This window comes from Hemitrygon akajei, chromosome 22 (genome assembly GCF_048418815.1).
Source record: "Hemitrygon akajei chromosome 22, sHemAka1.3, whole genome shotgun sequence".
NCBI classification, from domain to species: Eukaryota; Metazoa; Chordata; class Chondrichthyes; order Myliobatiformes; family Dasyatidae; genus Hemitrygon; species Hemitrygon akajei.
In genome coordinates this window covers 62088067-62106225 of record NC_133145.1, presented here as the reverse complement: position 1 = coordinate 62106225, position 18159 = coordinate 62088067, and the positions used below count along the sequence as shown (strand labels likewise).

General features: G+C 51.3%; 1 protein-coding gene across 7 annotated transcripts in view; it reads right to left on the bottom strand.

The window, feature by feature from the left end:
• Window positions 1-17670, bottom strand: part of rhbdl3 (rhomboid, veinlet-like 3 (Drosophila)) — a 56134-nt gene extending 38464 nt beyond the window's left edge. For 2 of the 7 annotated variants that reach the window (XM_073026438.1, XM_073026433.1), the window contains exons 1-3: window positions 17547-17670; window positions 17023-17189; window positions 13304-13327 (exon numbers count right to left, since the gene is read on the bottom strand). In XM_073026438.1, coding sequence (XP_072882539.1) covers window positions 13304-13327; window positions 17023-17139 — 141 coding nt within the window. In that variant the 5' untranslated portion in view covers window positions 17140-17189; window positions 17547-17670. Of the gene's footprint in view, window positions 1-13303; window positions 13328-17022; window positions 17356-17546 lie in introns of all 7 variants that reach the window. The other 5 variants (XM_073026434.1, XM_073026436.1, XM_073026435.1 and 2 more) reach the window with 5 other exon arrangements.
• Between the last annotated feature and the right edge of the window lie 489 nt (window positions 17671-18159).

Here is an 18159-nt window from a genome sequence, read left to right as displayed (position 1 = left end):
CATCTCCATGCTAAAGGGTTATCCTTGAATTCTGAGACTGTGCGCTCTGGTCCTAGACTCTCCCACTCTATCTCGGCCTTTCAGTACTTAGTAGGCTTAAATGAGATCCCCCCTCATTCTTCTAAACTCCAGTGAGTACAGGCCCAGAGCCATCGTTTGCTCCTCATACATTAACCCTTTCATTCTCGTGATGATCCTCTCTAATGCCAGCACATCTTTTCTCAGTTAAGGGGCCCAAAACTGCTCACAATAATTAAGTACAGTCAGACTAATGCCTTATAAAGCCTCAACATTACATGCTTGTTTCTATATTCTGGTCCTCTGGAAATTAGTGCTAATATTGCTTTTCCCTTCCTTAGCTGGTCACCTTGGTCAGCATGGCTGAGTTGGGCGGAAGGAATGTTTCTGTGCTGTTTCACTTTATGACGAAGGCACGGCTGGCAGTGCAAACCCAGCCAGCCTCCCTGACCCCTTGAAGACAGAACAATGGCCAGGGAAGTGGCCACTCACAGAGGTGCATTACCCTTGACCTTGATGGGGGGGTCAGAGGTCAGCTGCTCTCAAGGAAAGGAATTCTTGCTCCGCTTTTCCTTAGTTAGCTGACACAACAATGTGAGTAAAGGTTGAGCAAACCAGGGCTTTTCTCTTCGGGGTGAAGGAGGATGAGAGGTGACTTGATAGAGGTGTGAAATGCCCTGCTTAGGCTTTTACTGCTAATGCTGTAGGGTATTTAGTAGCTTTCTGTGTGTCCTGCTGATCACAAACAAGAGAAAATCTGCAGATGCTGGAAATCCGAGTAACACACACAAAATGCTGGAGGAACTCAGCAGGCCAGGCAGCATCGATGGAAAAGAGTACAGTTGACATTTCGGACCGAGACACTTCAGCAGGACTGAAGCAAAAAAATATGAGGAGTAGGTTTAAAAGGTGGGAGGAGTGGAGGGAGAAACATGAGGTATTAGGTGAAACCAGGAGGGGTGAAGCTGATTGGTGTAAGAGATACAGGGCTGGAGAAGGGGGAGTCTGATAGGAGAGGACAGAAGGCCATGGTATGAAAGAAAAGGGGGAGGAGCACCAGGGGGAGGTGATCGGCGGGCAAGGAGATGAGGTGAGAGAGGGAAGAGGGGATGGGGAATGGCATTAGCGGACGTTCAAGAAATCACTGCTCATGCCATCAGGTTGGAGGCTACCCAGACGGAATATAAGGTTTTGTTCCTCCAGCATGTGTGGCTTCATCTCAACAGTAGTGCATGGATTGACACATCAGAATGGGGATGGGAAGTGGAATTAAAATGGGTGGCCACTGGGAGATCCCACTTCTTCTGGTGCTGGACAAAGTGGTCTTCCAACCTACATCGGGTCTCACTGATACACCGGCCCCTACACCTCCTCCCTCACTACCATGCAGGGACCCAAACAGTCCTTCCAGGTGAGATGACACTTCACCTGTGAGTCTGTTGGGGGTCATACACTGCGTACGGTGGCCTTGGTGTGGCCTCTGTATATCGATGAGACTCTGCCCCCATGATCCCATTTACAGGGGGCGGGGCCACTCGGTATGGAATTCCTTTCCACAGAGCCTGATTCCAGCAACGCTGAAGGTAAAAGATCCCATCCGCCCCGGACATTCTCCATGGGCAAAAGCCCTGAGAGCATATACCACCAGGCTCAAGGACAGCTTCTCTTATAAATCTGTTAATTGGTCATCTAGTACAATAAAATGGGCTCTTGAGCTCATAATCTGTGACCTTGCACCTTATTGTTTGCCTGCACTGCACTTCCTCTGTATCTGTAACACTCTACTGTTATTGTTTTACCTTGTTCTGCTTCAGTGAGTGATGATCTGATCTGTAAAATCAGTACACAAAACAAGCTTTTCACTCCATACATGTGGCGATGATGCACCAATCCCTCAGATCTGCCTGGGCCACCCTCCCCTGTCGGAACACTGCTCAGCGGTCACCCTGAGGCGAGGTTGACCCAGGGTGGCCGGATGAACGATGTGCTGGGCCGTCACCCTGTCGGCCTCCACTGGTCGCGAGGTTCCCTGCTGCCAAGGTCACCAGGAGGGTCAGGGCAGCGTCTATGAGCAGGGAGCTGGAAGCAACTGTCCTGGCCTCTGAACTCTGCCCTGTTCCCAGCCACCAGCCGTGAGAAACTGTGCACTGCGAGGGGCTGCAGTCAACCTTCAGGGCCTGGTGAATACCAGTTATTCCTTCTCCTTCTCTCTCTTTTTCGATTCCCCAATCTGGTTCCCCTCTCACCTCTTCGTTCCTCATCACCCGCACATCACCTCCCTCTGGTTCTCCTCGTCCTTCCCTTTCTCCCATGGTCACCTCTCCTCTCCTATCAGATTCCTCCTTCTTCAGCCCTTTACCTTTTCCACCTATCACCTCCCAGCTTCTTACTTCATCACCCACCCACCTACCTACCCCCTCACCTGGTCTCACCTGTCACCTGCCAGCTTGTACTCCTTCCCCACCCCCACCTTCTTATTCCATCTTCTGCCTCCTTCCTTTCCAGTCCTGATGAAGGGTCTCGGCCCAAAACATCGACTGTTTATTCCCCTCCATAGATGCTGCCTGACCTGCCGAGTTCCTCCAGCATTTTGCGCGTGTTGCTCTGGATTTCCAGCATCTGCAGAACTTCTTGTGTTGATCTTCAGGGTCTGAGTTAATCCCTGGATCCTGACCCCTCCCACTGAGCCGGGGGGTGGGGGGGGGGTTGTAAATGTTCCGTGGTGATGGTGGGTGTGACAGTTTCCTTCTCAAAGGCAGGCAGCTGTGAAGTGTAGAGCTGTCTTTAGCTGTGGTTACCCCCGCATCACCTCCCACCAAATAGACAGGAGTTCTTCCACTGGCTCCTCACGACAGAACAAGGCACCGACTGTAAATCACATCGCGACACGTGGATGCGGTCTCACACTGGGGCAGTGAAGGCCTTGTCTTTCCACACAACTCCTGAATGCTGCCACGAGAAAAGTTATTACCCCTCAACCATCAGGCTCCTAAACCACCAGGTTCAGGAACCGTTATCACCCCTCAACCATCAGGTCCCACACCACCAGGTTCAGGAACAGTTATCACCCCTCAACCATCAGGTCCCACACCACCAGGTTCAGGAACAGTTATCACCCCTCAACCATCAGGTCCCACACCACCAGGTTCAGGAACCGTTATCACCCCTCAACCCTCAGGCTCCTAAACCAGACCCAACGTGAATAACTTCACTCACCTCATCTCTGAATTGACTGCACGACCTATCGACTCACTTTCAAAGTCTCCGCAAATTGTTCTCAGTATTCTTTACTTATTTATTAAAGAAAATTATTATTACCTTCGAGGACCCCACCCTGCAGGCCGTGTTCTCTTTGCTTATTTAATGAGATACAGTGTGGAGTAGGACCTTGTGGCTCTTTGAGCCATTCTGCCTCAGCAAATCACCCCTCAGTTATCACCCCTCAACCATCAGGTCCCACACCACCAGGTTCAGGAACAGTTATCACCCCTCAACCATCAGGTCCCACACCACCAGCTTCAGGAACAGTTATCACCCCTCAACCATCAGGTCCCACACCACCAGGTTCAGGAACAGTTATCACCCCTCAACCATCAGGTCCCACACCACCAGCTTCAGGAACAGTTATCACCCCTCAACCATCAGGTCCCACACCACCAGGTTCAGGAACAGTTATCACCCCTCAACCATCAGGTCCCACACCACCAGGTTCAGGAACAGTTATCACCCCTCAACCATCAGGTCCCACACCACCAGGTTCAGGAACAGTTATCACCCCTCAACCATCAGGTCCCACACCACCAGGTTCAGGAACAGTTATCACCCCTCAACCATCAGGTCCCACACCACCAGGTTCAGGAACAGTTATCACCCCTCAACCATCAGGTCCCACACCACCAGCTTCAGGAACAGTTATCACCCCTCAACCATCAGGCCCCACACCACCAGGTTCAGGAACAGTTATCACCCCTCAACCATCAGGCCCCACACCACCAGGTTCAGGAACAGTTATCACCCCTCAACCATCAGGTCCCACACTACCAGGTTCAGGAACAGTTATCACCCCTCAACCATCAGGTCCCACACCACCAGGTTCAGGAACAGTTATCACCCCTCAACCATCAGGTCCCACACCACCAGGTTCAGGAACAGTTATCACCCCTCAACCATCAGGTCCCACACCACCAGGTTCAGGAACAGTTATCACCCCTCAACCATCAGGCCCCACACCACCAGGTTCAGGAACAGTTATCACCCCTCAACCATCAGGCCCCACACCACCAGGTTCAGGAACAGTTATCACCCCTCAACCATCAGGTCCCACACCACCAGGTTCAGGAACAGTTATCACCCCTCAATCATCAGGTCCCACACCACCAGGTTCAGGAACAGTTATCACCCCTCAACCATCAGGTCCCACACCACCAGGTTCAGGAACAGTTATCACCCCTCAACCATCAGGTCCCACACCACCAGGTTCAGGAACAGTTATCACCCCTCAACCATCAGGCCCCACCCCACCAGGTTCAGGAACAGTTATCACCCCTCAACCATCAGGTCCCACACCACCAGGTTCAGGAACAGTTATCACCCCTCAACCATCAGGCCCCACACCACCAGGTTCAGGAACAGTTATCACCCCTCAACCATCAGGTCCCACACCACCAGGGTCAGGAACAGTTATCACCCCTCAATCATCAGGACCCACACCACCAGGTTCAGGAACAGTTATCACCCCTCAACCATCAGGTCCCACACCACCAAGGTCAGGAACAGTTACCACCCCTCAACCATCAGGTCCCACACCACCAGGTTCAGGAACAGTTATCACCCCTCAATCATCAGGTCCCACACCAACAGGTTCAGGGACAGTTATCACCCCTCAACCATCAGGTCCCACACCACCAGGTTCAGGAACAGTTATCACCCCTCAACCATCAGGTCCCACACCACCAGGTTCAGGAACAGTTATCACCCCTCAACCATCAGGTCCCACACCACCAGGTTCAGGAACAGTTATCACCCCTCAATCATCAGGTCCCACACCACCAGGTTCAGGAACAGTTATCACCCCTCAACCATCAGGTCCCACACCACCAGGTTCAGGGACAGTTATCACCCCTCAACCATCAGGTCCCACACCACCAGGTTCAGGGACAGTTATCACCACTCAACCATCAGGCCCCACACCACCAGGTTCAGGAACAGTTATCACCCCTCAACCATCAGGCCCCACACCACCAGGTTCAGGAACAGTTATCACCCCTCAACCATCAGGTCCCACACCACCAGGTTCAGGAACAGTTATCACCCCTCAACCATCAGGTCCCACACCACCAGGTTCAGGAACAGTTATCACCCCTCAACCATCAGGTCCCACACCACCAGGTTCAGGAACAGTTATCACCCCTCAACCATCAGGTCCCACACCACCAGGTTCAGGAACAGTTATCACCCCTCAACCATCAGGCCCCACACCACCAGGTTCAGGAACAGTTATCACCCCTCAACCATCAGGCCCCACACCACCAGGTTCAGGAACAGTTATCACCCCTCAACCATCAGGTCCCACACCACCAGGTTCAGGAACAGTTATCACCCCTCAACCATCAGGTCCCACACCACCAGGTTCAGGAACAGTTATCACCCCTCAACCATCAGGTCCCACACCACCAGGTTCAGGAACAGTTATCACCCCTCAACCATCAGGCCCCACCCCACCAGGTTCAGGAACAGTTATCACCCCTCAACCATCAGGTCCCACACCACCAGGTTCAGGAACAGTTATCACCCCTCAACCATCAGGCCCCACACCACCAGGTTCAGGAACAGTTATCACCCCTCAACCATCAGGTCCCACACCACCAGGGTCAGGAACAGTTATCACCCCTCAATCATCAGGACCCACACCACCAGGTTCAGGAACAGTTATCACCCCTCAACCATCAGGTCCCACACCACCAAGGTCAGGAACAGTTACCACCCCTCAACCATCAGGTCCCACACCACCAGGTTCAGGAACAGTTATCACCCCTCAATCATCAGGTCCCACACCAACAGGTTCAGGGACAGTTATCACCCCTCAACCATCAGGTCCCACACCACCAGGTTCAGGAACAGTTATCACCCCTCAACCATCAGGTCCCACACCACCAGGTTCAGGAACAGTTATCACCCCTCAACCATCAGGTCCCATACCACCAAGTTCAGGAACAGTCATCACCCCTCAACCATCAGGTCCCACACCACCAGGTTCAGGAACAGTTATCACCCCTCAATCATCAGGTCCCACACCACCAGGTTCAGGAACAGTTATCACCCCTCAACCATCAGGTCCCACACCACCAGGTTCAGGGACAGTTATCACCACTCAACCATCAGGTCCCACACCACCAGGTTCAGGAACAGTTATCAACCCTCAACCATCAGGTCCCACACCACCAGGTTCAGGAAAGTTACCACCCCTCAACCATCAGGTCCCACACCACCAGGTTCAGGAACAGTTACCACCCCTCAACCATCAGGTCCCACACCACCAGGTTCAGGAACAGTTACCACCCCTCAACCATCAGGTCCCACACCACCAGGTTCAGGAACAGTTATCAACCCTCAACCATCAGGTCCCACACCACCAGGTTCAGGAACAGTTACCACCCCTCAATCATCAGGTCCCACACCACCAGGTTCAGGAACAGTTATCACCCCTCAACCATCAGGTCCCACACCACCAGGTTCAGGAACAGTTACCACCCCTCAACCATCAGGTCCCACACCACCAGGTTCAGGAACAGTTATCAACCCTCAACCATCAGGTCCCACACCACCAGGTTCAGGAACAGTTACCACCCCTCAACCATCAGGTCCCACACCACCAGGTTCAGGAACAGTTATCACCCCTCAACCATCAGGTCCCACACCACCAGGTTCAGGAACAGTTATCAACCCTCAACCATCAGGTCCCACACCACCAGGTTCAGGAACAGTTATCACCCCTCAACCATCAGGCTCCTGAATCAGTGTGGATAACTTTGTTGTCTTGCAGCAGCAGTATAGTGCAAAACATAAAAATTACTGTAAGTTACAATAATAAATATAAAAATTAAAGAGGTGTTGAAAAAGGGAGCAAAACAGTCAGGTGGTGTTCATGGACGGTGGAAGGGAAGTAGCTGTTCCTCTCCAGTTTGGTGGGTTCTGTGCTGCCTGAGGCCAACATGTCTGAACTACATGTTTTTGAGATGTGGAAGGAAGCAGGAACATCCACGAGAAACCCGTGCGGTCACGGGGGAGAACATACAAGCAGGGCCGGTTGTTGGGATCGAACCCTTGTCTCAGGAACTGGGAGGCAGCAGTTCCGTCTGCCGTGTCACCCCAGGAATAGGAGGCACGGCAGAGTCCCGAGGGAAGTGAGGGCGGTGGAGACTGTGAGACCATAAGGCACAGGAGAAAAATCAAGCCATTTGGCCCATCGAGTTTGCTCTGCCGTTTCATCATGGCTGATCCATTTTCCTCTCCTGCCTTCTCCCTGAAACCTTTCACTGTCGTACCTGGAGATCCGACCCTCCCTTCAAACTCTGCGCCCACCACAAAGCAGGGAAGGGAAATGTTATTGGCGACCTGCCTCAGCTGCTGAGAATCGGCACCGCAGGAGAGTGGTAATGTGACGGGGAGCACGTGGTACTCACACTCCTTACACACACAAGCATTGCCTTGTCATTCTGCTGTCGTTTCAGTGAGTCTACACACGCTCCAGTGTCTTCCCCCAGTATATTCTCCACATCAGATACACCCGATGACTTGGCCTCCACAGCCGCCTCTGGCAATGAATTCCACAGATTCACCACCCTCTGGCTAAAGAAATCCCTCCTCACCTCCAGTCTAAAGTGACATCCCTCTATTCTGAGGCTGTGCCCACTGGTCCCTCGCTATAGGGAACGTCCACTCTATCGAGGCCTTTCAACATTCGATAGATTTCAATGAGATCCCTCCTCATTTTCCTAAATTCCAGTGAGTAGACCCAGAGCCATCAATTCCTCCTCATACAATAAGCATTTCCTTCTCGTGAACCTCCTCAGAATCCTCTCGAATATCAGCACATCCTTCCTAAGATAAAGGGGTCAAACCTACACACAATACTCCAAGTGAGGCCTCACCAGTGCTTTATAAAGCCTCAACATCACATCCTTGCTTTTATATTCCAGTCCTCCTGAAACAAATACTAACATCACATTGCCTTCCTCATCACAGACTCAACCTGCAAATTAACCTTTTGGGAATCCTCCCAAGTCCCTTTGCACCTCAGATTTTTGGATGTTCTCTCTATTTAGAAAATAGTCTACGCTTTTATTTCTTCTACCGAAGTGCATGACCGTACACCTCCCGACACTGTATTCCATCTGCCACTTCTTTGCTTATTCTCTGAATCCGTCCAAGTCTTCCTGCAGACTCCCTGCTTCCTCAACACCACCAGCCTCTCCACCTACCTTCGTATCGCCTGCAAACTTGGCCACAAAGCCATCAATTCCATCGTCCAAATCGTTGACATATAATGTAAAAGGGATCAGTCTCGACACAGATCCCTGTGTTACACCACTAGTCACCGGCACCAACTAGAAAAGGCTCCCTTTATTCCTACTGTTTGCCTCCTGCCAATCAGCCAATTTTCTATCCCTATCTGGGGCGGGGGAGGGAATTAATCAATGGCCCAATTAACCAGAATCCACTGTATATTCGTATTGTAACTTATAGTATTTTTATGTACTGCTGCAGCAGAACAACACATTTCACAATATGTCAGGAATAATAAACCTGATTCTGATTGTGACATGTTCAAGAGCCTTGAGAGTGAAGTCTGGTTTAACTGGGGTGCCGGGAAGGGCAGTGATGAGAGGGACAGTGGGTGACGGGGGATCTGAGACGGAGGATAAACAGTGGGAATGAGCTGAACAGCAGATCAGTGTCGGACTAAAAGCGACATGGAGGAGAGAGCAGGGCACAAGGCCCAGGCCAAACATTTGTATTTGTTCTGTCTGCCGAAGCTGATCAGATGTTGGAGGACTTGATGTCTTTTGGTGACCCATTCAAATGCAAATCACCAGCTGCCGGTCTTTATCTGCGTTTGGCTCCAGGGGTTGTGACAGGGGAAGGAAAAGCGGGGGGCCACACAAGGGGGGCTCTTTAATCTGACGCACTCCGCCATGAAACCATGGCAACCTGGCAGGTCCCAGCTCTGCCTTGGACTTGACAACAGGTTGGGGGAGGGGGAAGGGCTGACTGCCTGGGACAGCGTACTGCATGGTCCAATCCCATAAACACAGCAGTCAAAACTCCCCTCCATCTCCCCCCCCCCCACCCCCACCTCAGGACTCCGGTCCTACTGAAGGGTCTTGGTCTGAAACATTTATTCCTCTCCAGAGATGCTGCGTAAATTCTTCCAGCACTTTGTGTTACTCCAGAAATGGACCATCTGGGTCTCAGACCCCTAGCATAGAACCATAGAGTGTTACAGCACAAAAAAGCCTTTCAGCCCATCTAGTTCATGCCAGACTATCGACTCGGAAATGGACTATAGCCTCTTATACCCCTCCCATCTTTGTATTTATTTAAAATTCTCTTAAGTGTTGCAATTAAACTTGTGGGGATTCCTTTGGTCAACATCTGGATAGATCATGAAACTATATATTTCACTTTTTAAAAGTCTTTTACGTTTTTTTGTCTTGGGTGTGATCCTGGAACTGTTGGAGCCTGTAATTTGCTGTTTGGAGAACGTCTGGGTGCTCTAGTCTCTGAGAGGATTTTGGGACGCAGGGGCAGTGTGCAGGAACCTCATGGTGAGCTGATATTCGAGTTCAGCCCCATTCCTCCAATTAAGGCTCCCATTGTTTCTGATTAAAGCAACGAGGGAGATTGACGCATAGAGACGAGTGCGGAGGGTGAGCACCAGCTGCCTGTCTTTTGGTGGCTCTGCTACAGAGAGAGAAAGGTCTGTCACTGGGCCCAGAGAGAGTTCCCCAGGCTTTCTGCAATTTGGATGTGAACTTGGACTGCAAACTGTTTCTCAGTTTTACAGTTTTTTATATTCCGTGTTCTTCACCCGACCGTTCCTGTTTCTTTGTGTGGGGAGGGGGATTTGGAGATCGATGTGCCTGTTCCGTTTTGTTTGTTGTTTTTTGTGTGGGAGGAGGGATTTGATGTGCCTGTTCCGTTTTGTTCATTTTCTTGTGCGGGGAGGGGTCATTATTTTGGCGATGGTGATCCTGCTGCCTGTCTTTTCTTCCTCGGTTTCATGAGTACTCGGAGAAGAAGGATTCCAAGTTGTATGCTTTGATAATGAGTGATCCTTTGAACCACCATTTCCCCTGGCAGCTCGTTCCACACTCACACCACCCTTCCCACTATGGCATGGTAGCATAGTGGTTCACACAACGCTTTACAGTACAAGTGACACAGGTTCAATTCCCGCTGCTGCCTGTAAGGAGTTTGTATGTTTTCTCCGTGACCATGTAGGTTTTCTCTGGGTGCTCTGGTTTCCTCCCACAGTCCAAAGACATATGAGTCGGTAGGTTAATCGGTCACTGTAGGTGAGGGTTAAATCACGGCTTGCTGGGTGACACCGCTCAAGAGCCTAATCCGTGTTACATCTCAATAAATAATTAATATTCCCTCTGCGTGAAGAAGCTCCCCGCAGGTACCCCTTAAATATTTCACCTTTCACCCTTAACCTATGACCTCTAGTTCAAGTCTCACCCAACCTAGTGGAAAAAGGCTGCTTGTATTTACCCCATCATAATCCTTGTCATGGAATAACCCCCGGGGGGGGGGGGATCTTGAAAGTGACATCACATTTATCAGTTGTTTTGAGGTAAATCAATTTATTGATTATATAAAAACAAGATGGAGGGGATAGGAGAAAGCTGGTTCATTCGGTGGGGTGGGGGGGGGGTTCACATAAAAGGAACATTAAAAACAGTAGGAGACCATTCGGCCCCTTGAGACAAGTCTGACAGCTGAATCCCACGACCAGCCCACCAGACCTTTCTGAAAAGAGAAACAAAATTTTCCCTCCTCATTCGAGAGCATGTCTTCTTATGAATAAAGGTTGAGCGAGCTATGGCTCACCACCCCCATGTACCCCCCCCACCACCCGTGTGTACCAACACCCCCCCATGTACACCCACTACCCCGTCTGTACCCACCACCCCCCTTGTGTACCAACCATCCTCGTGTATACACCCACCCCCGTGTACACCCACTACCCCGTCTGTACCCACCACCCCCCTTGTGTACCAACACCCCCCCGTGTACACCCACTATCCCGTCTGTACCCACCACCCCCCTTCTGTACCAACCATCCTCGTGTATACACCCACCCCCGTGTACACCCACTACCCCGTCTGTACTCACCACCCCCCTTGTGTACCAACACCCCCCCGTGTACACCCACTATCCCGTCTGTACCCACCACCCCCCTTCTGTACCAACCATCCTCGTGTATACACCCACCCCCGTGTACACCCACTACCCCGTCTGTACCCACCACCCCCCTTGTGTACCAACACCCCCCCGTGTACACCCACTACCCCGTCTGTACCCACCAACCACTGTGTATACTCACCACCCCATGTGTACTCATTGCCCCCGTCTGTACCCACCCCACCGTCTGTACTCATTGCCCTGTATATACTCACTACCCTCTGTGTGAAGAATTGTCCTCTCAAGTCCTCTTTAAGTCTCTCCCTCTCAGCTGTTTGTTTGAACTCCCCTACCCTGGGGAGAAAGACTGTATCTATGGCAATCGTGGTTTCTTATAGGTCACCTCTCAGGAATAAAGTCTTGGCCTACGGAACCTCTCCCTGAAACTCAGAGCTTTTGAGTTCTGGCAGGATCCTCGGAAATTTTCTCTGCATCTTTCCAGCTTAATGACATCTTTCCTGTAACACGGTGACCAAAACTGAACACGTACTGCAGGTTCGGCCTCGCCAGCTGCTTTTACAACGGCAACAAGACAAAGTATTTCCGCATACACACACACAAACATTTTCCCTTCTGCTGCAAGGGCAATAGGCCTAGGTTTAAAAGTTCACCTTCTAATAAAGTTTCTTTGGACATCTCCGACGGAGGGGAGCCAGTTTTGATGCCGAGATCGCTTCCTGCCCCATACTCATCTCCCTGTCAGGAGGGAGGGAGATAGTACTGGTGACAGCCTCAATATACAAACACTGTACACAAAATCCCAGGTCACAAACACTGTACACAAAATCCCAGGATGCAAAGACTGAACTAGTCTTCCAAGCTGGATCTGTGAAGGTGCCAGTGTTGCTTCTCACGCGGATCCCAGCTGACAGGTTTTCACTGTGGGGGTGTCGGAAGTGACAGGTACAGTGGGAGGTTTGTCACACACATCCGCAGTGTGATACTCACCTTGCACACTGCGCTGCTGGAGCTGCGGGGGGGGGGGGATGTGCGAGGAGACGCTTGCTGCAATCCTCCCCGTCTTCTAATTCTACAGACGTACCGTGGAGAGTGTTCTGACTGGGGTGGCGTACAGGGTCACGAGAGGCTGCAGAGGGTCGTTTAACCCTCCCCGCCATCGAGGAACTCTTCAAGAAGGCAGCATCCATCACTATGGAGCCTCATCATCTTAGTCACACGCCCTCTTCTCGTAACTACCGTCACGGGTTTTAAAGATAGATAAGGATTAGCTTTATTTGTCACACGGACATTGAAACATACAGAGAAAGGTGTTGTTTGCGTCGATGACCAACGCAGTCTGGGGTCAGCCGGAAAGTGTCACCACGCTTCTGGTACCAACGTAGCATTGCCACAACTTACACGTAGGTCTTTGGACTGTGGGAGGAAACCAGAGCACCTGGAGGAAACCCACGCGGCCACAAGGAGAACGTACAAACTCCTGTCAGACAGAAGTGGGAACTGGATCCCGATCTTCCAGTCGCGAGCACTGTAAAGCGTTACACAAACTGCTACACACGCCTTATTGTAATACATAGTCATTTATGTTCTCATTGTAACTTGTAGTAATTGTTTAAATTTCGCACTGTACTGCTGCCTCAAAACAACAGATTTCACAGTGATAATAAACCTGATTCCAAGATAACAGAGACATTAACATGGGACAAATAGTAGAGACATATTAACACAAACATTCATATCATTTAACAAGAATCAATATTCAGGTCAACCCCAGTAAAATCTTCGCATAATTACCAAAGGGACTTACTCAATAATTAGCCCAGAGCCTCCATGAGGAAATGTTTAAATTCAGACTCACCTGGTTAAAGAGGGCATTCCAGTACTGTAGAAAGGCAATAGGAGAGGGAGAAAGAACAGAGTAGCTTTCAGTGCAAACAGCCAGATGTGGCACAAGGCACCATAACACACACAAATACATACAGATAGAGCAACACACGCAAAGTGCTGGAGGAACCCCTATCCCCACTCTCCCCCTCACCTGGTCTCACCTATCCCCACCCTCCCCCTCACCTGGTCTCACCTATCCCCTCCCTCCCCCTCACCTGGTCTCACCTATCCCCACCCTCCCCCTCACCTGGTCTCACCTATCCTCTCCCTCCCCCTCACCTGGTCTCACCTATCCCCACTCTCCCCCTCACCTGGTCTCACTTATCCCCACCCTCCCCCTCACCTGGTCTCACCTATCCCCACCCTCCCCCTCACCTGGTCTCACCTATCCCCTCCTGGACTCTCACCTGGTCTCACCTATCCCCTCCCTCCCCCTCACCTGGTCTCACCTATCCCCACCCTCCCCCTCACCTGGTCTCACCTATCCCCTCCCTCCCCCTCACCTGGTCTCACCTATCCCCTCCTGGACTCTCACCTGGTCTCACCTATCCCCTCCCTCCCCCTCACCTGGTATCACCTATCCCCTCCTTCCCCCTCACCTGGTCTCACCTATCCCCTCCTGGACTCTCACCTGGTCTCACCTATCCCCTCCCTCCCCCTCACCTGGTCTCACCTATCCCCTCCCTCCCCCTCACCTGGTCTCACCTATCCCCTCCGAGACTCTCACATTGTTTCCCCTCCCTTCCCCTCCTGACTTCTCACATCACCCACCCACCTCCCCCCTCACCTGGTCTCACCTATCCCCTCCGAGACTCTCACATTGTTTCCCCTCCCTTCCCCTCCTGACTTCTCACATCACCCACCCACCTCCCCCCTCACCTGGTCTCACCTGTCACCTGCCAGCTGGTACTCCTCCCCCACCTTTTGATTCTGGCTTCTTCCCCCTTCCTTTCCAGTCCTGAAGAAGGGTTTTGGCCCAAAACATGGCTGTTTGCTCATCTCCATAGATGCTGCCTGACCTGCAGAGTTCCTTCAGTATTTCATGTGAGTTGCTCTGGATTTCCAGCATCTGCAGAACCTCTTTTGTTCATGTATAGAATATAGAAAAGTTCTGCCCAGCACAGGCCCTTCAGCCCATGATGTTGTGCCAGCTTTTTAACCTACTCCAAGATCAACTTAACCCTTCCCTTCCACATAGCCCTCCATTTTTGTAAACTATTATTCCTCGCAACCCCATTCTCCTGCCTTCTCTCTGTAACCTTTGACACACTAACTAATCAAGAACCTATCAACACAGCTTTAAACTTACCCAATGACCTGGCCTCCATAGCCATCTGTGGCAACAAATCCCACAGATTTACCACTCTGAGGCTAAAGGAATTCCTCCCATCTCTGTTCTAAAGAGACATCCCTCCATTCTGAGGCTGTGCCCTCTGGTCCTAGACTCACCCACCACTGGAAATATTTTTGTGATGCTTCCACCAATCAGTGGGAAGTAGTTACTGGGATCTCAAAACTAACACTGGTTCTGGACAATCCCACCACAGCTGGACCAGGCGGGACTCCACATTTAACTAACACTGGTCCTGGACAATCCCACCACAGCTGGACCAGGTAGGACTTGACATTTACCCCAATAATATTCAGCTAATATTAACTAAACCACAGCACCCTGTCACTGGTCACCCTCTTATTGGGAGGATGTTTTTGCAGTGAGTGCAGAGTTGATTTACCAGGATGCTGTCTCCACTCAGGCCTGAGCGAGAAGGAAAGATCTTATTGCCCAGGATTTCATTCCCTGGGAGGGAGGAGATGAGGGGTGAACTGACAACAGTACCGCTACTTCCTTAGGAGTTTACAAAAATGACGTCTAAAACTTTGAAAAAGTTCTATAGATGTGTAGTGGAGAATTTATTAACCGGCTGCATCATAGGCCGGTGTGGAAACGCCAATGCCCTTGAACTTAAAATCCTACAAGGAGTAGCCGATGCAGCCCAGTCTGTCACAGGTAAAGCCCTCCCAACCATTGAGCACATCGACATGAAACACTGTCGCAGGAGATCAGGGTCCATCATCGGGGACTGCCACCACCCAGGACATGCTCTGCCATCAGAAAGAAGGTACAGGAGCCTCAGGACTCACACCCCTCAACCACCAGGCTCTTGAACTAAAGGGGATAACTTCACTCAACCTCACTTGCCTCAACATTGAACTGTTCCCACAACCTATGGACTCACTTTCAAGGACTCTTCATCTCTCGATACGTATTGTTTATTTATTTATTTATTATCACTTTTTTTTGTCTTTGCATTTGCGCAGTTTGTTGTCTCTAACACCCTGGTTGAACACCCAAGTTGGTGCAGTCTTTCATTGATTCTGTTATGGTGATTATTCTAAGGATTTATTGAGTACGCCTGCAAGAAAATGAATCTCAGGGTTGTATAAGGTGACAAACTGTATATGTACTTTCATAATAAATTTAATTTGCCCTTTGAGACCATAACAGCCGAGGTCAGAGTGAAAGCACATAGTCTTTTATTCCATGGAGGAGGTGGGGGGGAGGGTGAAGAAGAAAAGAGAGGGTTGAAGATCAGAGGTGAGAGAATCAAAAGGGACATCAGAGGGAGCTTCCTCACACAAAGTGTGGTGCATATTTGGAATGAGCTGCCAGAAACCGCAGTTGAAGAGGGCACATTGGGAAACCATCTTAGGTAAGTCCATGGGTCGGAGGGTTTACAGATCTGTGGGCAGACGGGACTGTTTCACACTCAGGTCAGCACAAAGCCTCTTCCAATTCAAATATATTCCTCTCAACCAACTCCTGCCCCAGAGTTAGAGACTTCTGCAAGGTTAAATCTGACATGAAAGTACTTTCAACCACTGCTAAAGAGACATATTTGGCACAGAGCACGGTGAACTTCTTGGGATTAGGCAGAAAAATAATTGTTCCTTTTAAGGGGACAGTGAGTGAGAGAGTGTGAGAGAGGGAGAGCGATGGAGAGAGTGTGAGGGAGAGTGGGAGAGAGAGAGTCTGAGGGAGAGTGGGGAGGGAGAGAGTGAGGGAGAGTGGGGAGTGGGGGAAAGAGTGTGAAAGAGAGGGAGAGTGAGGGAGTCAGAGAGAGGAGAGTGAGGGAGAGGGGGAGAGTGAGGGAGTGAGAGGGAGAGAGGTATTACGGAGGGGCGGACGGCGGTAGGATCACCGTGCCCGTTGTAGAGGAGGGAGTCACACCGATGCCGCACGTTGCCCTTTCAAGCAGGTCAGGGAGGTCAGACCGGGCTTTCTCCAGCACAGGGAAACATCGTTTAGATCAGCCGGGGTCAACGCAGCGGGCACAAGCAACATCAGACAGATCCTGCGCAGATGCCGGCGAGGCCGGGTTACCGGGAGCGCGGCAGGAAAGCCAGCCCGAGTCCCGCACAGTACGGAGCCGGGAGCTGACAGAGACAGAGCGGGCTCACACTGACACACACAGAGACTTCACTGGTATGGACAGACACACGGAGCCGAGGTTTCTCTGTGTCTCTCTCACTCTCTTTCACACACACAGACCCTGCGTCTCTCTCTCCCCCCCCCCACACACACTTACCCCAGGTCTCTCTCACACACAGGGACCCCCACCCCCAACCCTCACTCCCACACAGGGTCACTGACACAGACATCGTCACACACACTGACAGGAATTAACTCACGTCCTCCGGCCCCACGGGCAGACCCTCGGCGTTGCCCAGTTCCACGATGCCCTCTCCCCGGTCGTTTCTGGACGCTGGTGGTTCGTTGCTGGGCTCCGGCCTCTCTCTCTCCTCCATCGCGGCCTCGGCTTGTCACGGTTCACCCGGGGAGAAGCCGCTTCATCTTCCTGGCTCCCAGACACACAGCAACATCAGACGGACGCCCCGGGACCCCGGAATACCGCGGCAGCTCCGCCGAGCCCGCGACACGGGGACGCGGCGAGTACGAGTTGTGCTCGGGGACCTGAACCGGGATGATTCCCCGCACCGTGTCCAAAAACATTAAACAAACACCTTTCACTGTTGTTATTTTTCTAAACTTTATCTTAATAAAACTTCCATAGAAAACTAAACAGTACCCGGTAGATTACAAATGCTTCACTCAAAGTATTAATCCACCAATTTCCAATGCCTTGACCCCGGGTCTCTCGTTCGTTAACCCCGGCCCTTTCCCGAACGGGTTAATACAACGGATGAATCTGTACCTGCCTGGGACGGCGCGGCTCCGCTTCCAGTCCCTCTCTCCAGCTCGATCGCACCACGTGTAGCCGAGAACGCGTAAAATCGATGAATCTTCCGCAATAAGTCCCTACTGGAGAGAGCGTCCCGTGTCCAGGCTGCGAAGCTGAGACCAGCACATCTCTCCCCCCGACCCTAAGGTCAAACAGCTGCCAGCGTAACACAAACCAGCCCCCGCATGTGTGGAATATGCGGATATAATCGACACATTCTCTTTCATATTCTGTTTACTGTGCACTTCACAGGGAAAGCGAGCAAGATCTGTGGTATTGTCAGAGGGAGGGAGAGCGAGCTACATGCAACATTATCGTTAGGTAAGGCATTATCCTTGCAGAAAAAGTGAATGCCGGGACAGATAAAGTTGTGTGTTATAACGTGGGGTTGGACAAACTTGGGCTGTTTTCTGTGTGTGTGTGGAGGTGTGTGGGGGGGTGTGGAGGGGGGGTGTGTGGAGGGGTGTGTGTGGGGAGGGTGTGTGGGGGGGTGTGGAGGGGGGGTGGAGGCTGATGGGGAGATCACTAGATGACTATGAGAGAGCAGAGAGACAGTATCTGTCTCCCAGTATTGAAAATGTCCAAT